General features: G+C 46.7%; 1 protein-coding gene across 1 annotated transcript in view; it reads right to left on the bottom strand.

Moving 5' to 3' along the window:
• The window catches only part of MMP15 (matrix metallopeptidase 15), a 233,034-nt gene extending 207,349 nt beyond the window's left edge, over nt 1–25,685 (bottom strand). Inside the window, exon 1 of the mRNA XM_069654486.1 lies at nt 24,402–25,685. Coding sequence (XP_069510587.1) covers nt 24,402–24,629 — 228 coding nt within the window. The 5' untranslated portion in view covers nt 24,630–25,685. The remainder of the gene's footprint in view (nt 1–24,401) is intronic.
• Between the last annotated feature and the right edge of the window lie 603 nt (nt 25,686–26,288).

Here is a 26,288-nt window from a genome sequence, read left to right as displayed (position 1 = left end):
GTACGAATGGTCACACACTAGGGCAGGGGTAAGAATGATCACACACTAGAGCAGGAGTAAGAATGGTCCACACTAGAGCAGGAGTAAGAATGGCCACACACTAGAGCAGGAGTAAGAATGGCCACACACTAGAGCAGGAGTAAGAATGGCCACACACTAGAGCAGGAGTAAGAATGGCCACACACTAGAGCAGGAGTAAGAATGGCCACACACTAGAGCAGGAGTAAGAATGGCCACACACTAGAGCAGGAGTAAGAATGCCAACACACTAGAGCATGAGTAAGAATGACCACACACTAGGACAGAAGTACGAATGATCACACACTAGGACAGGAGTAAGAATGATCACACACTAGGGCAGGATAAGAATAGTCACTCTAGGGCAGGGGAAAGAATGATCACACACTAGGGCAGGAGCAGGATATATCACAAACTAGGGCAGGGGTAAGAATGATCGCACACAAGGAGAGAAGTAAGAATGGTCACACACTAGGGCAGGAGTAAGAACGATCGCAGACTAGGGCAGGAGTAAGAACGGTCACACACTAGGGCAGGGGTAAGAATGGTCACACACTAGGGCAGGAGTAAGAATGGTCACACTAGGGCAGGAGTAAGAATGGTCACACTAGGGCAGGAGTAAGAATGGTCACACTAGGGCAGGGGTAAGAATTATCGCACACTAGGGGGGGAAGTAAGAATGATCACACAATAGGGTATGTGTAAGAATTATTACACACTAGGGCAGGTGTAACAATGGTCACACACTAGAGCAGGACTAGAATGATAACACACTCAGGCAGGAGTAAGAATGGCCACACACTAGAACAGTAGGACAGGAGTAAGAATGGTCAGACACTTCGGCAGGAGTCACACTCTAGGGCAGTTGTACTCGCAAACATGTTCTGAGAGGCCACGGGTTTTGCTTTGGGGTTTGAAGGTCACACTGATTACCCACCCCAGAAGAAAAAGGAAACCCTCAGATTTAAAGACGGGGGACCCCAAACACTTATTTCCTCTTCTTAAATATCAGGGGATGATGAGAATGTTTTTTTTTCTTCTAGGAAAGCGCATCTGACCAGCAACTTTGAAAATAGTTGAAAGGATTTGATAGAACTGTGTAGATGAGCATGGGGGATGCGCCCCCGCCCCTACTCTACGGCCACCCACCGCCAACACAAGTGCTGCAGATGCACATCGGGCCAGTAACATTGGTAGGAAATTGTAGGGCCATTTTACAGAGAGGTTTGGAGGATATACCCCAAGATATACCCCAAGCCACTCAATGAATAATAATGCCAGATGCTGCATTTAAAACATCCTCTGGACGAGAAACACGGACTCAAAACCTGGGTGGGAGGGTGGAGATGGTAGGGTTTGAATATTAACAGGGGTTTGGGTTCTTCATAAAGATATTGTTAAAAAGCGCTTGCAAAAAGTAATGTCTTTTTTTTTAGCATATGGAGTCAAAGCACCATAAAATGTCCATATAGGTTTCCCTGGATGACTGTGGGTTCTGCACGTTCCTCGCTCCCCAGGGGAAGCGGGCCTTTCCCATGTATACTGGCCCTGCAGTAGGTATGGCTGGCCTTCACAGGAGCGGCAGCAGGGACATGGCCAGGAACCGGCCTGCCTAGCCTCTCCATGCCCAAAATCAGCTAGGGGAGGTACTCACACACCCAACAGTCGATTTGGTCAGTCTGTAGGTCCGGGCGCAGCGCACCCTTCTTTCGTCCTTTCGTTCTTCTGATGTCCCCCGTCTTGCTCTATGGCCTTGCTTTCATTATCCCTTTCCTTTTCGGATACCCCTTTGTTTGTGCCCGCCTGTCGGATAGCTCAGTGAGTTAAGTGCTTACTGCATAGATCTCGCTTCACCGTACAGATAATCAGTTGCAATATCACAAAGGCCAGCCGAGCCTTTCTTATTTTTGTGGTGGACAAAGTAACAGCTGTCATTTCCAGCACCACCAAACAATATTGTGGCAAGCATTATGTAGGAAACACGCTGTTACTCATTCTTTTTGTTATTCTCTTTCTATCCTCCCCCCCCCCCGGCCTCAATAATTGTCCCTTCTATTTTAAAAAGCACTTTTTGTCTTTTTATTATTTCCAGGTCTAATGCCTGCTCTTTCCTCGTCCCCGCCCCCATTGCTTGAACTCTCCCTCTCCGTTCTTCAATGATCTTGTCGTTTGCTTTAACGCTCCATCTATTTTTATTTTTCTCTTTGTCCATAGCACACGCCCCTTTAATCGCTCTTTTTCTTCCCTTTCCTTTGCTTCCAATTGTCTTTCTTTCGCTCCTTTCTTCTCTCCCGGGGGTCGGGGGGGGGGGGGGGGTAGGGTAATGAGTAACCCTGGATTGGATTGTTCATGTATTTGTGTGTAAACATACTAAGGGCGGCTCTATCTGTATTAGAGCATGGTCTGGAGGGAAGGGCTGGCCACACTGGGCCTGCTTGGGAGCATGGCTGGGGAGGCTTGGGGGGGGGGCATACCCCGAGGTCGAACATCGCAATGCATTCATGTGGGAGGGAGCACGACGAGTTCAGGCAGGACCGGCTGGCTGCGTGCTCGTGTGAAAAACCTATTATGGTGAGGAACCTTTGTGTGAGGGTATGCCAGGGCGGGTTGGACTGGCCACACATTGTGGGCATCTGCTCTGTGTGAGAATGATTGGTCAGGTTGGCATGGTTAAAAATTAACTGCTTGTAAATGACTTGTCTTAAAAAAAAGCTTGTCATGAATTGCCTAATCATTCTTTTATAAAAAAAGAAAAAAAAAAGTGAAAAAGTATATATTCTTTTCATGTCGTTGTAAGAATATAGAAAGAGGTCATATATGTTTTTATGAAAATAAAATTGTGATATATTTTGTTATAAAAATTAACTGGTGGCATGGCCTGAATTTAATTTGTGAAAGACATGTATCTAGGGTCATAAACTGGATAAAAGTGGAAAAATAAGGGACCCTTTGCCCATCTGATACTACACTGTAGGCTGTGTTCTAAAGGGGGATGGAGCCAAGGGGTCCAAGACAAAAATATATGTCAGTATCCCCTAGTCTCTTTAAATTGTGTGCAGGTTGGCAACACACCACTTGAGCAGGACACTCTTTGGCAACACGCTGAGGTGGAACAGACTTATCACATGGGTAGTGTCACTTGGGAGAATGCTTCACTAAACAATAGAAGGGGGGCGGGGGTTCCAGTCTGGTAATGCCCCGGGGCGATAGTTACAAGCCCGATTGAAGCGAAGGCTTTCACATAGGCAAGGTGGCATTACCAGAATGATAATGCCCCTCTCCTTGGGTTCTATTGCTATTAGTACCCCAACAGGTCGTACCGGGGTAGTAAGAGTATTTTTTTATTGAGTTGCGAAACCTCGTTCAAACTTTTCTCAACTCGAGAAAAAAAGCAACAAAAATGGCCACCAGGGATCGGGGAGTAGTCCCTTCTCCCTTTCCATGGTGGCTGGGGAAGAAAGGAAACGAACTCCTAAGCACCTGATTCTAGAATGTGCTTGACTCAGCACTCCGAACGGAGTGCTTCAGATGAGTCTTTCCCAGCCAGATAACGGCCTGGCTGGCATTGGCCAATCAGACTGTTTGTAACAACCTGATTGTCCCTCGTGGGGTTCTAATATGCACGGGTAGAAGACATTTCTAATCACGTGTCAATTTCATGTCCAGCATACACCATCCCTTGATCCAAGGATGCCCACTTATAGTAAAAGCATAATCGCAAACACAGAAAGCATGAGCAAACCTTTGTGGAATGATGCAATGCCTGTACTAAGTACTCAGCAAATGTCTACAATGTTGCGACAACATCACAGTGAAATGCCTTCTTCAGGGCCAAGTTTACTGATAGAATATTTCCGGAAATTTTAGCTTTGGTAATTACACTGGACATGAACGTTTTAATGTGATTTTGCCATTGAAAAACGGTTTGTAAATCAGCCCAGTGAGTGTTTGTTGCAAATTAGGAGTCTCCAAACTCAGTCCTCGAGCGCAATGCTAACACCAGGTTTTCAGGATAACTACTTTGCAAATAATTTCCATTTCGATTTGCTGCATTCAAATATGTCTTGCCTGAAAATTCCCAAAATATGAAGAGCATTTGGGACTCGAGGCCTGGAGTTGGAGACGGTTCCAAAAGGATGCATGGGGCCATTTCTTGGGGTGGGCAAAGGCGGCGACCGCCTGGGCTATAGGTGATTTGAGGGTGAGGGAACAGTTGTTTCCAGCAAGTGCTGGGAGGTTTCAGTTCCTGTTTGTTTTCTTCGCTTTGCATTGTAAGTGCAAAAAAATAAACATGCATCTGTTTATCAACATAGCATTCTAAATAGGCGATTGGTGTTAAATGGGCGCACAGAGAGAGCATCTGGTTGAAACGTGAGAATGACTATTCTTAGTGGGAGAGCCCTTAAGAGGTGTGAAAGTGGGGTGATTGGAAATGGCACTGGTGCATAAAGATAGTTGCTATGTGAAACAATGACTAACAGCAGCTGATCTTATCATGCAGTAAACATGTCGTTTCTCCTGTGCATCTGTATGTCAATTTGGGGTGGGTGAAATAAAGTAACAATCATACCCTTTTTGCTCAACATGTTGCTATAACGATTTATATTTTGTCCATTTTGGGTTTTTTGCGGTGTGTGTACTCCTCAGGTCTTCTCTATAAAGCAGATGTTGTTTTTAGCCCTGGGAAGCCAAACATTAACACAGAGTTTTACCTACCACAGCTGGGAAGATATGTGGTCAAGTGACTACATTGCAGACTGGCTCAAATCCTAGCTTCAATACTTACACAAAGTGGGTGAGCCTAAGGGGAATTACTTAATCTCACTGGTCTTAGCTGCTAACATTGCGAGGGCCTGATTCACAGAGCGTTTTCCCAATGGGATTGTTCCATCGTGAAACGCTTCTATGAATCAGGCCGAGTCTTCAGCACCGATTCAGTTTGCACTATACGCTATCAAACTCCCTCGTGGTTTCTAGACTATATTGTAACATTGGCAAAGCCAGGTTTTGGCTTTGCTGCAAAGTAGTCAATACACAAAGACAAGCTTCTTTCCATCTGTGTGGGTCACCCTGAGGATATTGGTTACAGCTGCATTTTCTGATTGTTCAGAGGAGTTTTTGTAAATTAAAACGAGAAAAACATATTTACAGTCTTCAAGGGCCGAAGAATGCCTCCTAGTTATGCTATGAATTTAGAGCAAAATGATACAAAAATGCAGCAATGCATGATTTTGTGGCAGCAAATTCTGGAAGCGCCTGCTTTAAACAATGAACATATGCTTGAAGCAATGAAAAGTGAGCGGTCTTTTACAGTACTGTTCTCTACTTGGCTGTGTGTCTCTATATTACATGTAAGCACTTCCATTACAAGTTAATGAAGCCAGGCCTTGCGTCTATTGCAGTGCTTCTGTAATGTTGCAGCATGTCTGCAGTGTGGGGGTTTTCTGGATTTGGTTCTGTATGATCTAGAAACTGTTATGGGGAAGATTGCTCTGGAGAGAGTTTTGATTACAAGAGAACTGTAGAGGAAACACAGACATCCCAGTTAAACTACTGCCACTTAGTAGCTTGTATCGCACGTGGTTGTTTATCCGTGATTGGTGGTTGCGAGTTCATAGGTCTACAGGTGGTTCTCTTGAACAACCATCTGCCTGCAAGCCCAACAGCTAAAATGAAGGCTTTCTGAGCCAGCAACATGAGCAATGTAAGTAGAGAAGCAGGACAGGACAGTAGCAGTAAGTGCTTAAGAATAGGGCAACAGTAGTGTGGGGTGCAGAACGGGGCAACACAAGCGATGGGCGAAACAAGTCAACTTCATCAAGGGGGCGGCAATGGGACAATCCTATTCAAGACTGCAGAATATAGTAGGGGTAGTGAGGAGGAACAAGGGGGTGTGGAGTACGATATCAGCAGCGAGGTCAGGCTGGAGTAGGCAACAGTAGTGAGCTGGTGCAAGAGGTCCATCGTCCTGAGGAAGAACTGGAGCAGGTCCAGGGTAGTGGAGGCAGAACAGGACCATTTCACAAAGTGGAAGAGAGGACAGCAGAAGTGAGGCCAGGAGAGGCAACATTAGATTACAGCTGTGAGGAGGAGGCAGAACAGGACAATGGTAGAGGACTGGGGGCGGTGGAAAGCAGGACCATGATAGTTAGGGGAGTAGAAATGGGCCAGGAATGTGACGGGGTGCAGAACTGTGCGGCGCTGAGGGTGTGGCAGAAAAGAACAATGACCGTTAAGAGGATGCGGAACAGGAGAATGAGGGGATGGTGGACTATCGGTTGCACTCCTCAAAGTTTAACCACGCCGGCAGCCTACAATAGGGCCCTGTGAAACCAGTGCCTTCGCAACGGCAGGGTCACACTGAACTAAGTGGGGGTGACACGCCTTCCACGGTGCACAAAGCAGAGGAAGCACCGGATGAAAAGTGAGCGTGCCTACTTAAGAGAAGGAACGCATTGATCATATGTTACAGTGCGCGCCCGCAGAAAGCCAGCTGTCGGGGAATCCCAAGCAAAGACACGTGCACTTAGAATAGGGGAGCAGCTGCTGGCTTGGAAAGGATTAGTTACATTTCAGGATTCGCTACATGTGCCACCTTGTGCTTTCCTGCCTGGTAACACCGCTTGCCCTGGGATCTTGACCATTTGGTAACTCCTGCAACTATTCCCCAGAGGTCAGTAGTTCCACGGCGCAGGATTACAGAGTTGGACACCCAGTACCTCTACCTTCCTGACCAGCCCGACGCCTACCTGGGATGCCACGGTGAAGCTGAAATCCACTCCTCTCAAATAAGTGGCACTGAAACCTGCCCCATCATTGCAGAAGCCGTTATTAAACAGCAGCTTGCTCATCCGTCCCAACCCCCAGTGGCCAGACTCCAGTATCTGGGGCTCGCAATCCAGACACCCCCTTAACACATTTTAGATACATCCTTTGATCACCCTGGGGAGGTTGCATCGAGTTGTGTGGGTTGCATGAGAGTCTGAGGGGTTAGAGGATAGAATAAGACCTAATATCTTCTTCCCGCTCAACAACAACTCGTAGTGTAGAGCCCGCCTCCTCAGCCTGTGGTTCTGGGGGTGTACATTCATCCTCGGCAGAGATTACAGTCCTACCAATAATCATGCGCTTAGCAACCAATCCATCATCTCACGGAAGGAAGCCGGGGGAACAAACCTACAATGGCTATCCAAATTCCCTGGTTCCCCACCTGTTCATCAGCAACAGCCTCCACTAGAGACTCAAAGCAGAAATAAGTAAGTAGAGGGTATCAATAGAGACCCAAAGTAGAAATAAGCGAGTGGAGGGTATCAATAGAGACCCAAAGCAGAAATAAGCAATTAGAGGGTATCAATAGAGACCCAAAGCAGAAATAAGTAAGTAGAGGTATCAATAGCGACCCAAAGCAGAAATAAGCCAGTAGAGGGTATCAATAGAGACCCAAAGCAGAAATAAGTAAGTAGAGACTATCAATAGAGACCCAAAGCAGAAATAAGTAGAGGCTATCAATAGAGACCCAAAGCAGAAATAAGTAACTAGAGGGTATCAATAGAGACCCAAAGCAGAAATAATTAATTATAGGCTATCCATAGAGACCCAAAGCAGAAATAAGTAAGTAGATGGTATCCCTAGAGACCCAAATCAGAAATAAGCCAGTAGAGGGTATCAATAGAGACCCAAAGCAGAAATAAGTAAGTAGAGGGTATCCATAGAGACCCAAAGCAGAAATAAGTAGAGGCTATCAATAGCGACCCAAAGCAGAAATAAGCCAGTAGAGGGTATCAATAGAGACCCAAGCAGAAATAAGTAAGTAGAGGCTATCAATAGAGACCCAAAGCAGAAATAAGTAAGTAGAGGCTATCAATAGAGACCCAAAGCAGAAATAAGTAAGTAGAGGCTATCAATAGAGACCCAAAGCAGAAATAAGTAGAGGCTATCAATAGAGACCCAAAGCAGAAATAAGTAACTAGAGGGTATCAATAGAGACCCAAAGCAGAAATAATTAATTATAGGCCATCCATAGAGACCCAAAGCAGAAATAGGTAAGTAGATGGTATCCATAGAGACCCAAATCAGAAATAAGTAAGTAGAGGGTATCAATAGAGACCCAAAGCAGAAATAAGTAAGTAGAGGGTATCCACAGAGACCCAAATCAGAAATAAGTAAGTAGAGGGTATCAATAGAGACCCAAAGCAGAAATAAGTAAGTAGAGGGTATCCACAGAGACCCAAATCAGAAATAAGTAAGTAGAGGCTATCAATAGAGACCCGAAGCAGAAATAAGTAACTAGAGGGTATCAATAGAGACCCAAAGCAGAAATAATTAATTATAGGCTATCCATAGAGACCCAAAGCAGAAATATATGGAGGGTATCCATAGAGACCCAAATCAGAAATAAGCCAGTAGAGGGTATCAATAGAGACCCAAAGCAGAAATAAGTAAGTAGAGGGTATCCATAGAGACCCAAATCAGAAATAAGCCAGTAGAGGGTATCAATAGAGACCCAAAGCAGAAATAAGTAAGTAGAGGGTATCCATAGAGACCCAAAGCAGAAATATGTAGAGGCTATCAATAGCGACCCAAAGCAGAAATAAGCCGGTAGAGGGTATCAATAGAGACCCAAGCAGAAATAAGTAAGTAGAGGCAGAAATAAGTAAGTAGAGGCTATCAATAGAGACCCAAAGCAGAAATAAGTAGAGGCTATCAATAGAGACCCAAAGCAGAAATAAGTAACTAGAGGGTATCAATAGAGACCCAAAGCAGAAATAATTAATTATAGGCCATCCATAGAGACCCAAAGCAGAAATAGGTAAGTAGAGGGTATCAATAGAGACCCAAAGCAGAAATAAGTAAGTAGAGGGTATCCCAGAGACCCAAATCAGAAATAAGTAAGTAGAGGGCATCAATAGAGACCCAAAGCAGACATAAGTAAGTAGAGGTTATCCATAGAGACCCAAAGCAGAAATAAGTAAGTAGAGGGTATCCATAGAGACCCAACGCAGGAATAAGTAAGTAGAGGGTATCCATAGAGACCCAAAGCAGAAATAAGTAAGTAGAGGGTATCAATAGAGACCCAACCCAGAAATAAGCCAGTAGAGGGTATCAATAGAGACCCAAGTATGTAGAGGGTAAGGCAGAGCTGGTAGCCAGCATGAGTAACCTTACTACAAACCTGGCACCAAATAGGCCACCAGTCAAGACTTAATCCCTGGTGAGATCAAGGTGGAGCAGGTGATAATCAAACTGCTCTGCGCTCCAGCCTCCAGGAAGCGACCAAAGAAAGGTATGAAAGGCGTCATAGAATAACAGGGCGGGAAGAGAGGCAAAGTGACACAGAAGATGACTGCTCAGGGGTTAGCAAAACAGAACGAGCCATAAAACATCTACTCTGGAAATCTATGGATTGGGAATATGGCAGGCACAGTGGGGAGGGGCAACATAGCCTTTTTGACATCCCGGAAGAGGAGGAAGACTCTGACCCTCACCTGCACTGGTCAACTTTGTGTCTGCCGCACTCCCTGGATCATATGACTCGAACCATAAATGGAATATAGTCAGACTGCTCATAGAATTCCAACACCTAATTAGGTGACCAAGCATTCTGGGAGGATGGCTCAGAGGCAACACGCAGATGACACGGAGCAACACAGGTTCAATCCCCAGGTCCGCGCTTAGAAACCTCTGGGTGTTAAGCGAGTTACAAATAACCAATTACAGTTAGAACATATTCCCAGACCTATGCTGGCCTTATTTAGCAGCAGACTCTTTACCGAACAGGACGCCCCGCTTCTTTGCCCCAGCAAACCCCCTACCTCATGAGGGGATGCAGAAATTCAGCAGGGCCATGCATGAGCAGGGAAATCGGCACAGCAGCAATGGTCCCATACACAACTACTTTTACAACATTCTGTTTTCATGAATATCTTTCTAGACTGAAGATATTTAAGACAAGAATACCTTCTGTTTGGACAACGATGTGTTCAATCTCCTCCTTTTGAACAAGCCCTGATCCCACTGACATTTATTTTCTAGCAAAGCGCATCTGACCAGTAACTTTAACTTTGAATTTTATAGAACTGTATAGATGAGCATGGGGGATGCGCCCCCGCCCCTACTCTACGGCCACCCACCGCCAACACAAGTGCTGCAGAAGCACATCGGGCCAGTAACATTGGTAGGAAATTGTAGGACCATTTTACAGAGAGGTTTGGAGGATATACCCCAAGATATACCCCAAGCCACTCAATGAATAATAATGCCAGATGCTATATTTAAACGTCCTCTGGACACCCTTCCGCACGTTCTGCCCAATACCGAGGTGGGACAACAGATGCGCAGAAGACGTTCCCTATAGCTCCAATGGACTTCTACCACCAGGAGAAGACGGTGATCTTCATCAACACTTACAGCAATAGCCAGATAAGGCTGGATATCAGCCATTGCCAATGCACAAGCAGCTATTAAGGCTTGGCTGTCCTGGCACTGTGGTGGGGCATGCAGGCCTGCAGGATTGGTGATCATTAATAAGCAGGTTAAAGGGAAACAAAGGTCCCATTTTCTTTTAACTAGCATGGCGGAATCTTCTATTGGGGAGACGAGCTGAACTCCTCAGAACAACAAATAATTTCATGGGGTTGGGGGCTTAGGAACCCTTTTGTTTTAGGTTTTCTTATTTGCATATTCATTACAACACTCAGCTCAAAATGAAGATGCACGAGGGTGGGAAGCAGCGGGCAGGGAAGATGGGGCTTCAGTGGCAAGGGGTAGATTCAACTACAAGGAGTTTTATTGTGGTTGATGAGTTGGCAGCAAAAGGCGGTGCACCCGCGTGGAAATCCTTTTGGAGACACTGGCCCAGGGTGGAAAGGATGGGCACTGTTAGGGTTGGCGAGGCTGATTTACAAGAGAGAAGGAACCCTCTACTGAGAACGACCATGGTTCAAATAACCTCTTCTATGGGCTTTATCCCACTCAAGGAGGGTCTACAACCACATTTTAGCTCACTGCACCCTTCACAGAGGAGAAAAAGACATTTGCATATCAGTCTTTCTCCCACCCACAAGGGCAGTCCAGCCCTGAAACGCTAGGCAACCCTACTCTGAACAAGAGTACCCTCAGCAACCCTAGACACGTATTTCAGCCTTCTTGAGCCTTATCAGTGAGAGGAAGCAGAGCCTATCTCCATGTTTGCTATCGGTAGAGGTGATCCCACACCATTTTGTTATTTCTTTTTATAACCAACACATAATATCTGGAGTGGAATGCACATCATGCCAGATCCAACCCAACGAGGGTACAAAAAATGTACACATGAGCAAAGACCTTCCGTATCTGCATAACCACCTTGCAATCAGAACCAGCAATACTACGATATCTGGAACATTGTCAAATTTACAGCTGGAACGGGGATAGGCAAAATGCGTTAGAGAAGCGTTTCAGAACCTGTTCTCATTGGTTTCAAACGCGCAGCGATGTTGCATGCATTCAAGAAACACACTTACACAAGGGGGATAGCGGCCTTAGAAAGGAAAGCCATGCCAACATCACCAGGCCAACAGCAGCAGCTTGTGAAGTAGCAATCCTGGTCTTCTAACAAAACTAGTACTCCAGACTATATTAAAGCATAGACAAAGGGGAGAAGGGTCATGGAAGCTGGTCACTAGTCCCACTCTGCAGCCTTTCCTACTGCCTCATTCGAGGCACACAACAAAGATGGCCCCTACGTTTGGGAGTACCCGAGCCGGGCCCTTGATTACATGCAGTGATTTTAATCTGGTCCCGTCCGCATGCTAGGCAGAAGTAGGGTGAACCGGGGCGGACACAAACATAAAAGGAGGACTACCATGTCTAGCCCCACTTCTTCCCATATGCATGCGTAATATGTCCAAGGTTGAACTGCTATCCTGCAAATAAACTGTGCTTGTCACCAACAAAGGATCTTTTGCTCTGATTAATATTACAAGATGTCCTATGTATTTATTTTCCAAACCAGTCTTTGTGGCACAAACTGGTAATGCATATGGTGGGCATCTGAAAGGTTGGGAGTTCAAGCCCCGCCTGGGATGTCCGAAGGGTACAACGGAAAATATGGTAATTATTCTGACGTTTGCTTGGCTTATAATTGTTGCCGACTATCAATATTCTTTCATTTCATACTGGAACTGGTAATGGTGCCCATCCTTTTCCCCAACACCGGGACAGGATTTTAAAATTAAAAAACACCTTTGGGGCTAGGGGACAGAGGGCCAAATTCCAGGACTGTCCCGGCAAAACCGGGACGTCTGGTCACCCGAGGCAGAAGCTGGGGTAGAAGCACCAAAAGGAACACCTATGTTACACTGCCTCCTTTAATAATGTATGCTACTCACTATGGCCGAGCTTTGCACGCGGCTGATGAAGAATATTCATTTTTCTAAGAGCCCCATCAGCACTCCCGTACCGATATCCTTCTAACCTCTGCACCTTGAGCATCTGTGATCTTCTGTGACCATGAGCGGATACTACTGTTCGACCCGTCACCAGATTTTATAGTCACCTGTTAAAGGTCTAGGAAATAACAGCAAGAGGATTGTCGTTTCGACAGGTAACGCTCACTGAGATGGTGGCTAAATGTATGTACAATGCAGCGCCTTCTGTGCGTGACTCGTTAGGAAAAGAGGCAGGGCAGTTGTTTGTGGGATAGCGGGAGAGAGCTTTGGTCGGAAATACCTGAGACCTGAGTGCTGTTCTGCTTCTGGGGGATTTGTTGAGACACTTGAGAATGTGTTATCCAAATGGGAAAGCCTAAGATCTGATAGACTACAAGGCTCTGGGTCTGGTTAGCCACTGATGCAGAGGAGTGTGATAGGGCTATAGAGGAGAGCTTAGTTATAGTTCAATTAATGCTCATGTGGCATCGGCTACCTGGTTGGGGACTTTATTTATGTGGTCTAAGATGATAGGAGAGTTTACCGTTGAGTGGGAGAGAAGAGGGTAGTAGGCACACGAGAGGTACTACTGGTGGTTGCCACTCAGCAGCGAGGTAATAGGTGCCATCCAGGAAAATGATTGGGACTGGCGCAAACCCGGACTCTGCCAAGTCATGCATTCTTTGGGCCACTTGCAAAGTTTTTTTTCAAACAATTTGTTTCTAGGTTTGTAATTAAAACTCAGAGGGATAAAACAAACACTAGAAAGAAACTTGAACCATTCATTAAATCCAACGAAAGCCCTCATGCCTTGCAGCTCATCTACAATGAGCCTACAGATGAAACCATCTTCAAATTGGCAGCATTACGCAGTGAGCTGAAATTGTTATTGAATAAAGACACAAAGTTGTACCTGAAAAAGCGCACAGCTAAAAATTATGAGCCAGTCAGACACGTTCTCGCATTTAAAATAAGGAAAACAGCTTCTACTAGAAAAATACAGAGGAACATAGATAATGATCCAATTATTACCAAAGCACGGTGTATTAACAAGGAGTTCTGCTGGCATTATGGAGGGAGAGCTTTAGAAAGGGCATAGTCAGCTAACTGAGGAGGCGGCATGGCATCAATGGGAGCTTCTACGGCCAAAACCTTTATCTCATGCTCACTAGAAGCTGGTGTACTACTAATCACAAGAAAGAAAACTGTAGATGCAAGATAACATTTACTTACGAACAAAGCCACAGGGTATACCACCCAACGTCTACTGGAAATTTTCCAAATTGTTACGACCAATCTTTCAAACACTACTCACATTGTAAACGATCTGCAAATTCCCCGATTCCTGCACTTAAGCTAACATCATCATATTCCCGAAGAAAAGGAAAGAGCCTGCGTGCACCTCTTGCGATCGGCCAATTTCCCCGATTACTGAATATTTCAAAATCTTCTCTCAAATCTTAGCAAATAGACGTTCTTCAATTATAACAGAACTGGTTCGCCCCGGACCAGCGTGGGATCGTCATCAATATGGACACCACCGAGCACAGTAATGTAGCCACTGCTGTGATAGGCTTAGCTGTCAGCCGGAAGCTGTGGCTCGCCTGGCCCTGTGTCAACAACGGAAAAGCATGCGATTGAGTTAGATGGAGCTTTCCATGGACCGTTATGCAGGAAATGCAAATGATAGAACAGTAATGCGCCTTGAAACACTTGTCTATAGGCGCGTTACAAATGCCATATCATATCAGTTAATAAAGTAGACCCTGGCTCCAGAAAAGTCCAACGGGCAAAAATGAGCACAAATGATTTACAATCTTGGCCATTTCCTTTCACTAGAGGAACTAGACTGTTCACTGTGCCCTAAACCATTACTGAGGGGTACCATACACAAAACCTAAATTATAATCCATGCAGACGATATCCAAGTGCTCTTGCTCAATTCAACCAAGTCAATGCTACGTCTCTTCCACAATGCTCATTGTTTCGGCAAATTAAAAGTCTATGTGGACAATTATACTAAACCACAGACAATGAGATGGAATACTCCAGATTAACATAGTGCACATCTGCTCCAGATGTTTTGAACTACAACTCCCATGACCCCCCCACCATGGACTATGTTGGCAGTAGTTGATGGGAGTTGTAGGCCAACGTATATCTGGTGACCCAAATATTGCAGACCCCGTCACGGCCTTACTGTCGTTGATTTCAGATAAGAACAGGGAAGGGACCCACATAATTATTGGACGAGCAACATGTCCACCTAATTCTGGCGGAAAATGAGCGACGGCTGAAAAATGGATAAGTCCCCATTTGTCTGCTGGGCAGGGTCACGATCATCAAAAAGACAATTATTTGTAGGCCATTTCTGGAGAATGACCCAATAGACCAGGTGAAGAAAATAAATATGGTATTTATTCGATTCGAAACAACAAACTGCCACACCAGTGCCATAGGAGGCCAGCATGGAGGCTACACGAGGGTGAGCGGGGACTTCCTGATGTAAAGTTTTCCAACGGCCCGCAATTGTGAGTTCTATTTTATGGCAAACACAGGGCGAGCATCAACATAGAGCTTAATTTTGCTTGATTGAATACTGAGTTTGGGGGGAGCTTGAATGTAAAAATGTCAAGTACTAAAAAAATTAAACAATAAAAAAAACTCAAAGCTCATTTGGGTCACCCTGGCATTTGATCAGACATCAGCAGACACCTTAAACTTCCTACCGTATATAAAAACACTATTTTTATCAGGTCATTCAGGCTGACCATCAATTTTTAAAGGAGCTGAATTCAAATGTGACAAATACTTTACTGCCTCCCAAGTGCATGTAGGAAACATATTTAAATCGGACATTGAGAATACGGGTAAAATCCCAGCAGGCATGCTGTCGGCAATATCTCCCGACATGCAGCCTCCTGATTATCAGTAACTACACCACTATAGAAGATGATTGGGCCAATTCCTACAACCAAGAAATAAGCTGATGGGGAGGTGCAATCTCTCATTTGTATAACCTCTTCAGTGCACGCTCAGGAACTACGACCAATAAGGTATGGACATGTTGGCATGTGTCGCCCGCTATACGAGGAGTGGCTGGAGGAGCTGATCGAATGCTTTGAGGAATGGAAACGGCCTTGCATGGTTGCAGCATTGATATAGGATATAGGGAGGCAGAGTGTTAAAACTGTCCAGCTGTGTCCATCTTTAGGATTACTCTTTGTCTTTTATACATTTTTTCAATTTCCAATCCCCATTTTTCCTGCTCTTTTTTTGTCTCCATTATTTCCATCTTCATTTCACTTAATGTATTCCACCTACTTTTTTTCCAATGGTGCGAGAAACCACAACCCCTCCAATTAGGGCTTGGAGGAATTCTACACCCCCACAAGAACATTTGGCAAAAATTGGTCCAAATGTTAAATTATAAAAAGGACCTTTGTCCCGCTATATAGATTACAGAGCAGTCAAGCTTACCAAAAACTGATATATAAGATTTGGTAAGAATGAGGAATACCACTCTGGAAGTTGTTTCCTTTATAAGGATGTCAGATGTGGGCGTGGGAGGAGAATAAATAAGGGGGCAGTGTGGATGAGGGAGGGTTAGGATGAGCCGGAAACCAGGATGTCCGCACAAAGGTGGCCCAGGGTGCAGAGGCCACCTGGAAATCCCCATGGTTCCCTGTAGGCTAGTCCACTAATGAGTGAGGAGGAGAAAGAGGCGATGACGGGGAGGACGGGGCAGAAGAGCCCAATGGAAGGGGGGGCGACAGGACAATGGGTTTGATAGCGCTGGGGCAAGAGTAGTGAGGAGAGGGGTACTACTGGATGCAAATAGTATGGAGTGGTTGGATTAGGACAGAATTGACCTCTCGCTCCTAAATTTCAGGAAGCAGCCTACGACTCTCCTCTGCAAGGAATGGCTCCTCAATAGCACCTAGGTCCACACACCCTTCACTCCCCACCTAACACGAGACTAGCCGATCTGCTCCCCCCGGTGCTTTAGAACCTTCACTGGAAAATTGCCCCTCCCCCTATTGTTAGCTCTCCGCTCCCCTGTATTGATCCCTTGCGATCTACTTCCCTCGCTGTGTGCTTCCCCCTATGATTGTAAAGCGCTCCGTTACTTCCCTGAGCTAGTTCGCCGCTCAATAAATACCATGGTTAGAATAATAATGTGCGCAGGGCAAGCAGTGCACGAACACAGTAGTGAAGGGAGGGCAGCCGAGGAAGACTGAGGGTGTGTCGGGACAGAGGAACAGGGAATAGAGTCCAATGTCACACGTTTCAGCCAGGCAATGAACATGCAATTTACTCATCGCAGAAAGAATGCACACTCTTACATACTCAACAATCAATCAAATGTAATGGCATGGCATATCTAGGAGGTACTGGCTAGCCACACCCTGTGACGGACCATTGCCCTGAGGGGGGCAGCCAGCACTACTGTGTGATTGGCCAGTGGATCCCCGGGGGAGGCATTCCTGGGAGGTAGTGGCTGGCCGCCCACCCTGGAAAGGACCGTAGTATCCGTGAGATAGCACCCGGCACGCCTGTGTGAGAGGTCACTGTATAGTATGACTGAGGAACAAAGAAAGGTTGACTGTGCACGAGGCTGGGTGCCTGCAGGCACTGGCAGGCACACTCTAGGATAGCGGTTGTACTTGTAGGGCAGCGTGCCTCGGTAGGAAGGCCATGTCGGCCACACACGGCGTGAAACATGAATCACCATGGCACGAGCTGTTCCTGACCACGCTGTGAGGAGTTATTGTGTCTGCCTGGTAGCGTGCCCGGAAGGGACAGGCTGGCCACATACTGTAAAGTACACAGCCCAGAAGGGGCAGGCCGCGGGATGGGTCACGACACAGTATCTATATGGTTGCAGGTCGAAGAGAAACCTACTAGTATCAACGACATATTGGGTCCAGGTGCTATACTTTAAAAGGCTCAGGAGAGACAAGCGAATCGACCAAAGCACACAGTCACAGAATACAACGACAAAACCTTCGTGGGTACTGCACACAGCGCCACTGGCGGAGAAGCGAGGCCTTCTGCGGGATCCCAAACAAAAGGGGCAACTGGTGTCTGAGGGGCGTGGAAGTCACCAGTCTTCCACATAGTCAGGCAAGGAGGGCCACGCTTCTTCCATACTAGGTCGTGCCACTTAATGTTGGGGGCTCGGAGAGAAACTCGTCACATATTAGGGTGCATCACTGCATGCGTTAGGGCGCTTCTCTGTATTTGTATTGGGGTAACGATGACACATATTAGGGTGTCCATCTGTATTTGCATGAAGAACACCTATAGGGGCCATTGTACGTGCCTGCATTTACATGTGGGAGTGGCGAGGCGTTTCAGTGTCATATAACACTGTGGCCCTCATTACGACCCTGGCGGAGATCATGGTGCAATATGCACCATGGAGCATGGCGGAAAGCTGCCAATACCGCCATGGGGGTTGGCGGATTTACCGCCCCATTCCGACCTTGGCGGGGCGGTAAATCCCCAATCCCCATTTTACCCTTCCCCATTCCCATTTTTGCCCCATAGGGTATAATGGGAGTGGGGAAGGCGTTAATTACGCCACCGTAAATTACGGTGGCGTAATTAACAACAAGGTCCCGTAGCGCCATGGATTACTCCGCCCGGAAAAACCAGGCGGAAAAAGGCTCCATGGCGCTACGGGAACTCGTAGTAAGGCGGAAGGGTCCGCCATGATTGCCGCTGGCGTAAACCCACTCCGCCAGGGTCGTAATGAGGGCCTGTGACCTGTGTGTGTGTATGTATGAGGTACACCAGGAGGGTCACTAACAATTGGGCTAGAAATCTCTTCTGGCTTAATTCTACACAATGTGGTTGAAACTGACTTGTTGGACTATCAGCCTGCTCGGTCTCTAGGTTGAAAAATGTAGTGCAGTCCGTGCACCCCCAATGGGGCATATGCCCATTCTATGCCTACTGTATATTATACCATGGAGTATCGGACAGACTACACTTAATGGATCCCGTGTCTCATATGTGTCTAGGTTGAATGATGTGGTTAAGAATGACCCTCTGCCGACAAGTTCCCCTGTCTCTATGCTGCACGATGTGGCAAGACCTTGTGTCAATGAGTTCCTCTGTCTCTATGTTGCACGACATGGTTGGGGTACACTCTCCTGAGTCAACGAGTTCCTCTCTCTCTATTCTGCATGATGTGATTGGGGTACACTCTCCTGTGTCAGTGACTTCCTCTGTCTCTGTGGTAGACTCTCCTGTGTCAATGAGTTCCCCTGTCTCTATGCCACATTATGCGATTGTGGTAGACTCTCCTGTATCAATGAGTTCCTCAGTCTCTATTCTGCATGATGTGTTTGGGGTAGACTCTCCTGTGTCAATGAGTTCCTGTCTCTATTCTGCATGATGTGATTGGGGTAGACTCTCCAGTGTCAATGAGTTCCTCTGTCTCTATTCTGCATGATGTGATTGGGGTAGACTCTCCTGTGTCAATGGGTTCCTCTGTCTCTATGGCGCATTATGTGGTTGGAGTAGACTCTCCTGTGTCAGTGGATTCCTCTGTTCTCTATGCCGCATGATGTGGTTGGAGTAGACTCTCCCGTGTCAATGGATTCCTCTGTTCTCTATGCCATATGATGTGGTTGGAGTAGACTCTCCTGTGTCAATGGATTCCTCTGTTCTCTATGCCGCATGATGTGGTTGGAGTAGACTCTCCCGTGTCAGTGGATTCCTCTGTTCACTATGCCGCATGATGTGGTTGGAGTGGACTCTCCCGTGTCAATGGGTTCCTCTGTTCTCTATGCCGCATGATGTGGTTGGAGTAGACTCTCTCGTGTCAATGGATTCCTCTGTTCACTATGCCGCATGATGTGGTTGGAGTAGACTCTCCCGTGTCAGTGGATTCCTCTGTTCTCTATTCCGCATGATGTGGTTGGAGTAGATTCTCTGTGTCAATGGATTCCTCTGTTCTCTATGTTGCATGATGTGGTTGGAGTAGAATCTTCTGTGTCAATGGATTCCTCTGTCTCTATGCCGCATGATGTGGTTGGGATAGACTTGATGGACCAGAAGCAGGGTCAGTAGCACAATAAGGCAATTCTAGATGGTAGCCTCTGGAACCACCGATAGAGGGCACCAGTAAACTACATTCTAGCCCTTAAAAAAATCAAATATGGCTACATTGTAAAAGGATGGGCTAAAATGGTACTTGGCCTGGGGCACATAAATCCTTGCACCAAACCTAAACATGGGTCGCTTCTGTCTCTGTCCTGCGTGATAAAAGTGCAATAGATTCCCTGGACTATGCGTTCTTACCATTTGCTATTCCACGTGGCATAGGGGCACCGCCGCCCGGGGCACCATTACCCTTCCCCACGCCAGGTCCGGGAGTCTTTCAAGGTCTCCCCCGAGATGGCAAGGTGGGAGAAAGCGGCTTTCGGGAACAGAGCGCATTTAATAACAATAGGGCGCTGCAGCGTCTATTGAAAAATGTGCCTCCACAACCCCTGGATGTCCAGGGGCTCGCGGAGGAGGAGGAGGTACAACATTTTGGTTTTGCTGGCCAGGGCACTGCGTCCTCTAAGGGCGGCCCTGAGTAAGGGTAGTCTCTATGGACCACAAGCTCCTTCAGTCTGAACTTGGTGGGCTATTGGCCCTTTCTCGCTGAATGGTGCGTGAATTTTTTGGATCACGCTTGATGGACCAGAGGTTCCTTCTACCTCTACCCATGGTATGGGTACAGTGGTTCCAGCTGTGTGCTGAGGATGTATATCCAAGACAGGGCTCACTCCCGTCATCCCATGGAGAGTCCAAATGAATATTCCTCGCTTATATAAAGATTGTTGGACCTGAAGAAGGTGTGGTCGAAGCAATGTAGTCAGTTTAATGCTGCAACGTGTCATACACCGATTATAAATGTAACATCAGGGCGGATTGGCAAGTGAAAACAGAGCGAGTCAGAGTTGGGCCAAAAACAGATGGCAAGCACTTGGACGATAACAACGATGTGATGTATTTTTGTGTAGTGCATTTGTTTTAGAGGGCATTCGTGTGCAACATGGACAGTAGTACGTGTGTGAGAGACAGCAATAGTATTTATAATCACAGTGTATATAGTAGAAGAATTGTGCTTTGTATGTGGGTAGATTAATCACAGTTTGGAAACGTATTTTGAGTAGAATTTTTAACATCTTTTCAGTCTAGTGCATGCAGAGCATTAAGTGGGGTAAGAAATCGAGGGGGGCTCATTTAGGGGCGTGGCTCGTGGGATGAGCGTGGCCTTAAAAACGTACACAAACCATAGTAAGGTACGCAAACATTTTATATATTTGTATGCGTACCTTACTATGGTTTGTGTAGTATGCCAGCCATCTTATATAAACATAGAAATACGTAACGTATTTCTATATTTATAAAAGATGGCTGGCATGCTACACAAACCACAGTAAGGTACGCACATAAATATATAAATGCTTGCATTTATATATTTGTTTGCGTGCCTTACTATGGTTTGTGTACTTCAAGATGGCTTGAAAAATACATAAACCATAGTAAGGTTGGCACACAAATATATAGCATTTATATATTTGTGTGCGTACCTTATGGTTTGTGTACTTTCCAAGCCATCTTTGTTAAACATTTCTATGTTTATAAAAGATGACTTGAAAAGTGCACAATTCAATCCATCTTTTATAAAGCTTTCCCGATGTACAAAGCCAGAGGTGTCTTTGTCCGTAGGCAAAGCTTTATAAAAGATTACTTGAATTGTGCACGTTTCAAGCCATCTTTTATAAACCTCGAAATATGTCGAGGAGTCCCCAGGTTCGCTGTGGATTAAAAGGCGCCTCAGCGACCTGGGGGAACAAAGGCACAGTAACTTCCTCTGGTGAACCCTAGTGCGAGAGGTCACCATAGGATGTTACAGTGAATGACAGAAGTGCCAGCCAGCTACAGCGATGTCAGCTTGCTTGACTTAATGGCGGGCGCATTTCCCGTCGCGGCTGCCAATGTTGTGGTGGGACCGGGGGGTGGGGGAGGCCTCCGGCTCAACCCCACTTTTGGGAGACTGCCGGGGCACTTAAAGCACCAAGTGCATGTCTCGCAGTGTTGTCGGTATTGCCCCAAAATGACGAGAAAAAATGCTGACTGCACGTAACGGCGCATTCGGCTGGGACAAAAATATTGAATCCCATCATGCCAAACATAGGGAGTGGGGATCGCGGGTGTGTCCTCTGCTCCCTTTGTCCGGCATTATGGGCTTCGGGGGGGGGGGGTGTCCCCCACTTCCATAACATTGCAGGCAGGGAACAATAAAGTTAAAAAAAAAAAGAAAAGAAAAAATAGAAGAAAGGACCCTGAGGCGCCAGCTCCGACCCACGTTAGTGGGAGGGAACTGACGCCACTGGGAAAGAGGGGAGTCGGATGTGGATGTCGGGGAAAGTGATCTATGTGATCACGGCGCAGTGCGATTTTGGAATTTGATATTTTTGGATTCGCAATTTCACACCAGCATTCTATCCTGTATGTATGCTTCATGATGTGGATGGATTAGTTATTGCACCACCATTCTATCCTGTATATATGCTTCATGATGTGGATGGATTACAGTTAATGCACCACCATTCTATCCTGTATATATGCTTCATGATGTGGATGGATTACAGTTAATGCACCACCATTCTATCCTGCATCTATGCTTCATGATGTGGATGGATTAGAGTTAATGCACCATCGTTCTATACTGTATCTATGCTCCATGACGTGGATGGATTAGAGTTAATGCACCACCATTCTATCCTGTATATATGCTTCATGATGTGGATGGATTACAGTTAATGCACCACCATTCTATCCTGTATATATGCTTCATGATGTGGATGGATTATAGTTAATGCACCACCATTCTATCCTGTATATATGCTTCATGATGTGGATGGATTACAGTTATTGCATCACCATTCTATCCTGCATCTATGCTTCATGATGTGACCATCATTCTATCCTGTATCTATGCTTCATGATGTGGATGGATTAGAGTTAATGCACCATCATTCTAGCCTGCATCTATGCATCAAGAAGTGGATGGATTAGAGTTAATGCACCATCATTCTACCCTGCATCTATGCATCAAGAAGTGGATGGATTAGAGTTAATGCACCATCATTCTACCCTGTATCTATGCATCAAGAAGTGGATGGATTAGAGTTTATGCACCATCATTCTACCCTGTATCTATGCATCAAGAAGTGGATGGATTACAGTTAATGCACCATCATTCTACCCTGTATCCATGCATCAAGAAGTGGATGGATTACAGTTAATGCACCATCATTCTATCCTGTATCTATGCTCCATGACGTGCTTGGATTACAGTTAATGCACCATCATTCTACCCTGTATCTATGCATCAAGAAGTGGATGGATTACAGTTAATGCACCATCATTCTATTCTGTATCTATGCTTCATGATGTGGATGGATTCGAGTTAATGCACCATCATTCCATTCTGTATCTATGCTTCATGATGTGGATGGATTAGAGTTAATGCACCATCATTCTACCCTGTATCTATGCATCAAGAAGTGGATGGATTAGAGTTTATGCACCATCATTCTACCCTGTATCTATGCATCAAGAAGTGGATGGATTACAGTTAATGCACCATCATTCTACCCTGTATCTATGCATCAAGAAGTGGATGGATTACAGTTAATGCACCATCATTCTATCCTGTATGTATGCTCCATGACGTGCTTGGATTAGAGTTAATGCACCATCATTCTACCCTGTATCTATGCATCAAGAAGTGGATGGATTACAGTTAATGCACCATCATTCTATTCTGTATCTATGCTTCATGATGTGGATGGATTAGAGTTAATGCACCATCATTCTATTCTGTATCTATGCTTCATGATGTGGATGGATTAGAGTTAATGCACCATCATTCTACCCTGTATCTATGCACCAAGAAGTGGATGGATTAGAATTTATGCACCATCATTCTACCCCGTATCTATGCATCAAGAAGTGGATGGATTACAGTTAATGCACCATCATTCTACCCTGTATCTATGCATCAAGAAGTGGATGGATTACAGTTAATGCACCATCATTCTATCCTGTATCTATGCTCCATGACGTGCTTGGATTAGAGTTAATGCACCATCATTCTACCCTGTATCTATGCATCAAGAAGTGGATGGATTACAGTTAATGCACCATCATTCTATTCTGTATCTATGCTTCATGATGTGGATGGATTAGAGTTAATGTGCCATCCTTCTATCCTGTATCTATGCTTCATTATGTGGATGGATTAGAGTTAACACTCTACGAGGCTATACTATTTCTATGCTCCATGGTGTGGATGTATTAGAGTCAATGTACCATCATTCTAACCTGCATCTAAGTTTGATGATTTGGATGGATTAAACGCTATGAACCACAAACCCCTTGTCTTCTCTGTATGCAACATGGTGTGCTTGAAATAGCCGAGGTGCACTTTCAGTCTCCACTGCACTACAAAATGTGCTAGGGATAATCTCTACGGGCCATGAAGACCACCTGTAACTATGTTTCATGGTGCAGAGGGCTAGGCCAAGGGTCTGCAACCGTTGGCTCCCCAGATGTTTTGGATTCCAATTCCCAACAGCCCTACCTAGCATAGACACTGGAGTTGGGCCATGGGAGTTGTAGTCTAAAGCATCTAGACAGCTGCAGGTTGCAGACCTCTGGGCTTGGCCACGAGAATGCTCATATCTGTGTCACATGAGGCTGGGATAGTTTGGATGGCCCAGTAGATTCTCCTGTCCCTACTTAAGCTACATGTCGGGATAAGCCAAATCGGCTACAAGTTACCATTAGACCTTGGATGGTGGCACAGACTCGTTGGACGGGGACTCCCTTACGTCTCTACTGCACCATATATTGGGCACAACCTTGATGTGTCATATGCACCATCTGCCTGCAGGTTACCTCTGCTTGGAGTTCATCATCTGGAGCGGCTTCTATCGTCCCGCTGAAGACAAGGAGAAGTAGGAGACTCCAGAGGAGGTGGTCCAGCACCTCCGCCACCGAGCAGGGGGCAGTGGTCCAGGGCATTCTCTTTGCTCCTTTCTCGGGTTTTGTTTCTGTGAACGCCATCCTGTGCCCAGGTCTTCTCTCCAGTGAGATTTGTGGCCAGTCTCCGCCCCTGTCGAGCATCACCGGCCTGAGAGGGCCACGCAATCTTTACTGTCCCAATCCCAAAGCCATTGAATACAGGCACAGAGCAAGAAAAGGACAGAGCAAAGAAATGACACAGGGCTATCCGGAAAATATGAAAGCAAAAATAATCCAAACGGGGCCACCAGCCAATTCTGGATGGTAACAGAATCACCCTGGCAGGAGGTGCCAGGGAATGCAAACTGGGTGTGAAGCAATCCCTGCGTGGGTGGCTGCCAGCAATGCCAGGGCAGGGCACACTGTTATCTTCTTCTGCATTTCCTGGTGTTGACTTAGAGTAGTCTAGGTGCCCACATCTTTTCCCCAGGACGGAGTCTGGCTGCTCCTTCGGCCGGTGTTGACAGTCAGGTGCCCACGCTTCAAAGACTTCAGAATGAACCAGGCGCTGGCTTTCTCTTCTGCCACCAGCAACCCTACAGGCTTAAAGTAACACCTGCTGCCGGTGCCCAGGCATCACCACTGCCTGGGTAGATGTGCCAGTTGCGACCTGGGTTTAGTGCCCTGAGCATGGCAGGGGAGCCAGGGGTCAGTGCATCTTGCATGCGGGGGCAGGCCAGAGAGGAATCGTGTGCCCAGGGACGTCGGGACGCTCTGCAAGCGGGAGGGGGTGGCACATTCTCGTGGCCAGAGATGGCACTGCCTCCGATCAGCAGAGCTGCTGCCTGTGTGTGTAGAAGAAGGAAGGGTCGACGGTGGGGGCGGCCATGTGGAGGCGGCGCAGTGCGAGCCGGTGCCTGCAGCGGTCAGGCGCCCTGTGTCCGTGGTGCAAAGTCCACGAGCAGTGCAGCAGCCACCGCCGCCGCCTCGCCTCTCCTGGGGCTGGGTGGAGCCTCGCCCAGCTCCTGGACACCCCCCTGGGAGAGCTTCCTCGTGCATGCGCTTCTCTCTGCCCGCCGCCCCCTCCCCGCCAGGCAGCTGCAGTGTCAAAGCATTGCTGGGCAGTGCTCCTCCTTTCCCCGGGCTGGCCGGGCAGGCGTGTGGAGGTGCTCGCCGAGCCCAGCCTGCTGCTGGAAGCGCCAGGCCTTTCCCACGGGGCCGCCTGAGTGAACTCTCGCTGCACCTCGGCCCGCGGGGCTCTTCCCGCCCTCTCCTCGCAAACGCGCCGCCATAGAAAGCAAAGCACGCTGGTTTCATGTCATTACGGACCAAGCAAGACTTGCCAAAGTAAATACGTGGTGGTTGGTGAACACACGCGCATATAAACATTATGTTACTTTTTAATAATAGAGAAGTATGTTGACAGTCCCCATTGCCCCCCACCCCCAAACCCTTCGGGGTTTCCCCTCAAGAGAGAAGAAGAGTTCTATGACTTCGTTTGTTTCCTCTACACTGTGCCCCACCGCCTCTTTTCGCAGCCAGTGCTCTGTATCCTCATCTTTCCGTTCAGCGATGCTTTTTTTTGCTGTGGCTCAATTGCTCCTCCCCTTTGCTCCAATCTAATATCCCTCCGCCCATTGATTCAAGCAGCGGCTCTCCACAGTACCCCTCCTCCCCTGCCCCCACCGGCGCCTCGTGCGCAAAGGGTGTGCATTGAAAGCCTCGGAAGTACCACCGAGGGAGAATCAATCTGGGGCACAGCCTAGGGCGGGCACGGCCTGCTCTGAAAGCCCCGCATTATCTCTCTTGCTGACAGGCATA

The sequence above is a fragment of the Ambystoma mexicanum genome, chromosome 1p, assembly GCF_040938575.1.
Source record: "Ambystoma mexicanum isolate Mex_15411 chromosome 1p, UKY_AmexF1_1, whole genome shotgun sequence".
Taxonomy (NCBI): Eukaryota; Metazoa; Chordata; class Amphibia; order Caudata; family Ambystomatidae; genus Ambystoma; species Ambystoma mexicanum.
Note: the sequence above shows the minus strand (reverse complement) of the source record. Positions and strands in the feature narration are given on the sequence as shown.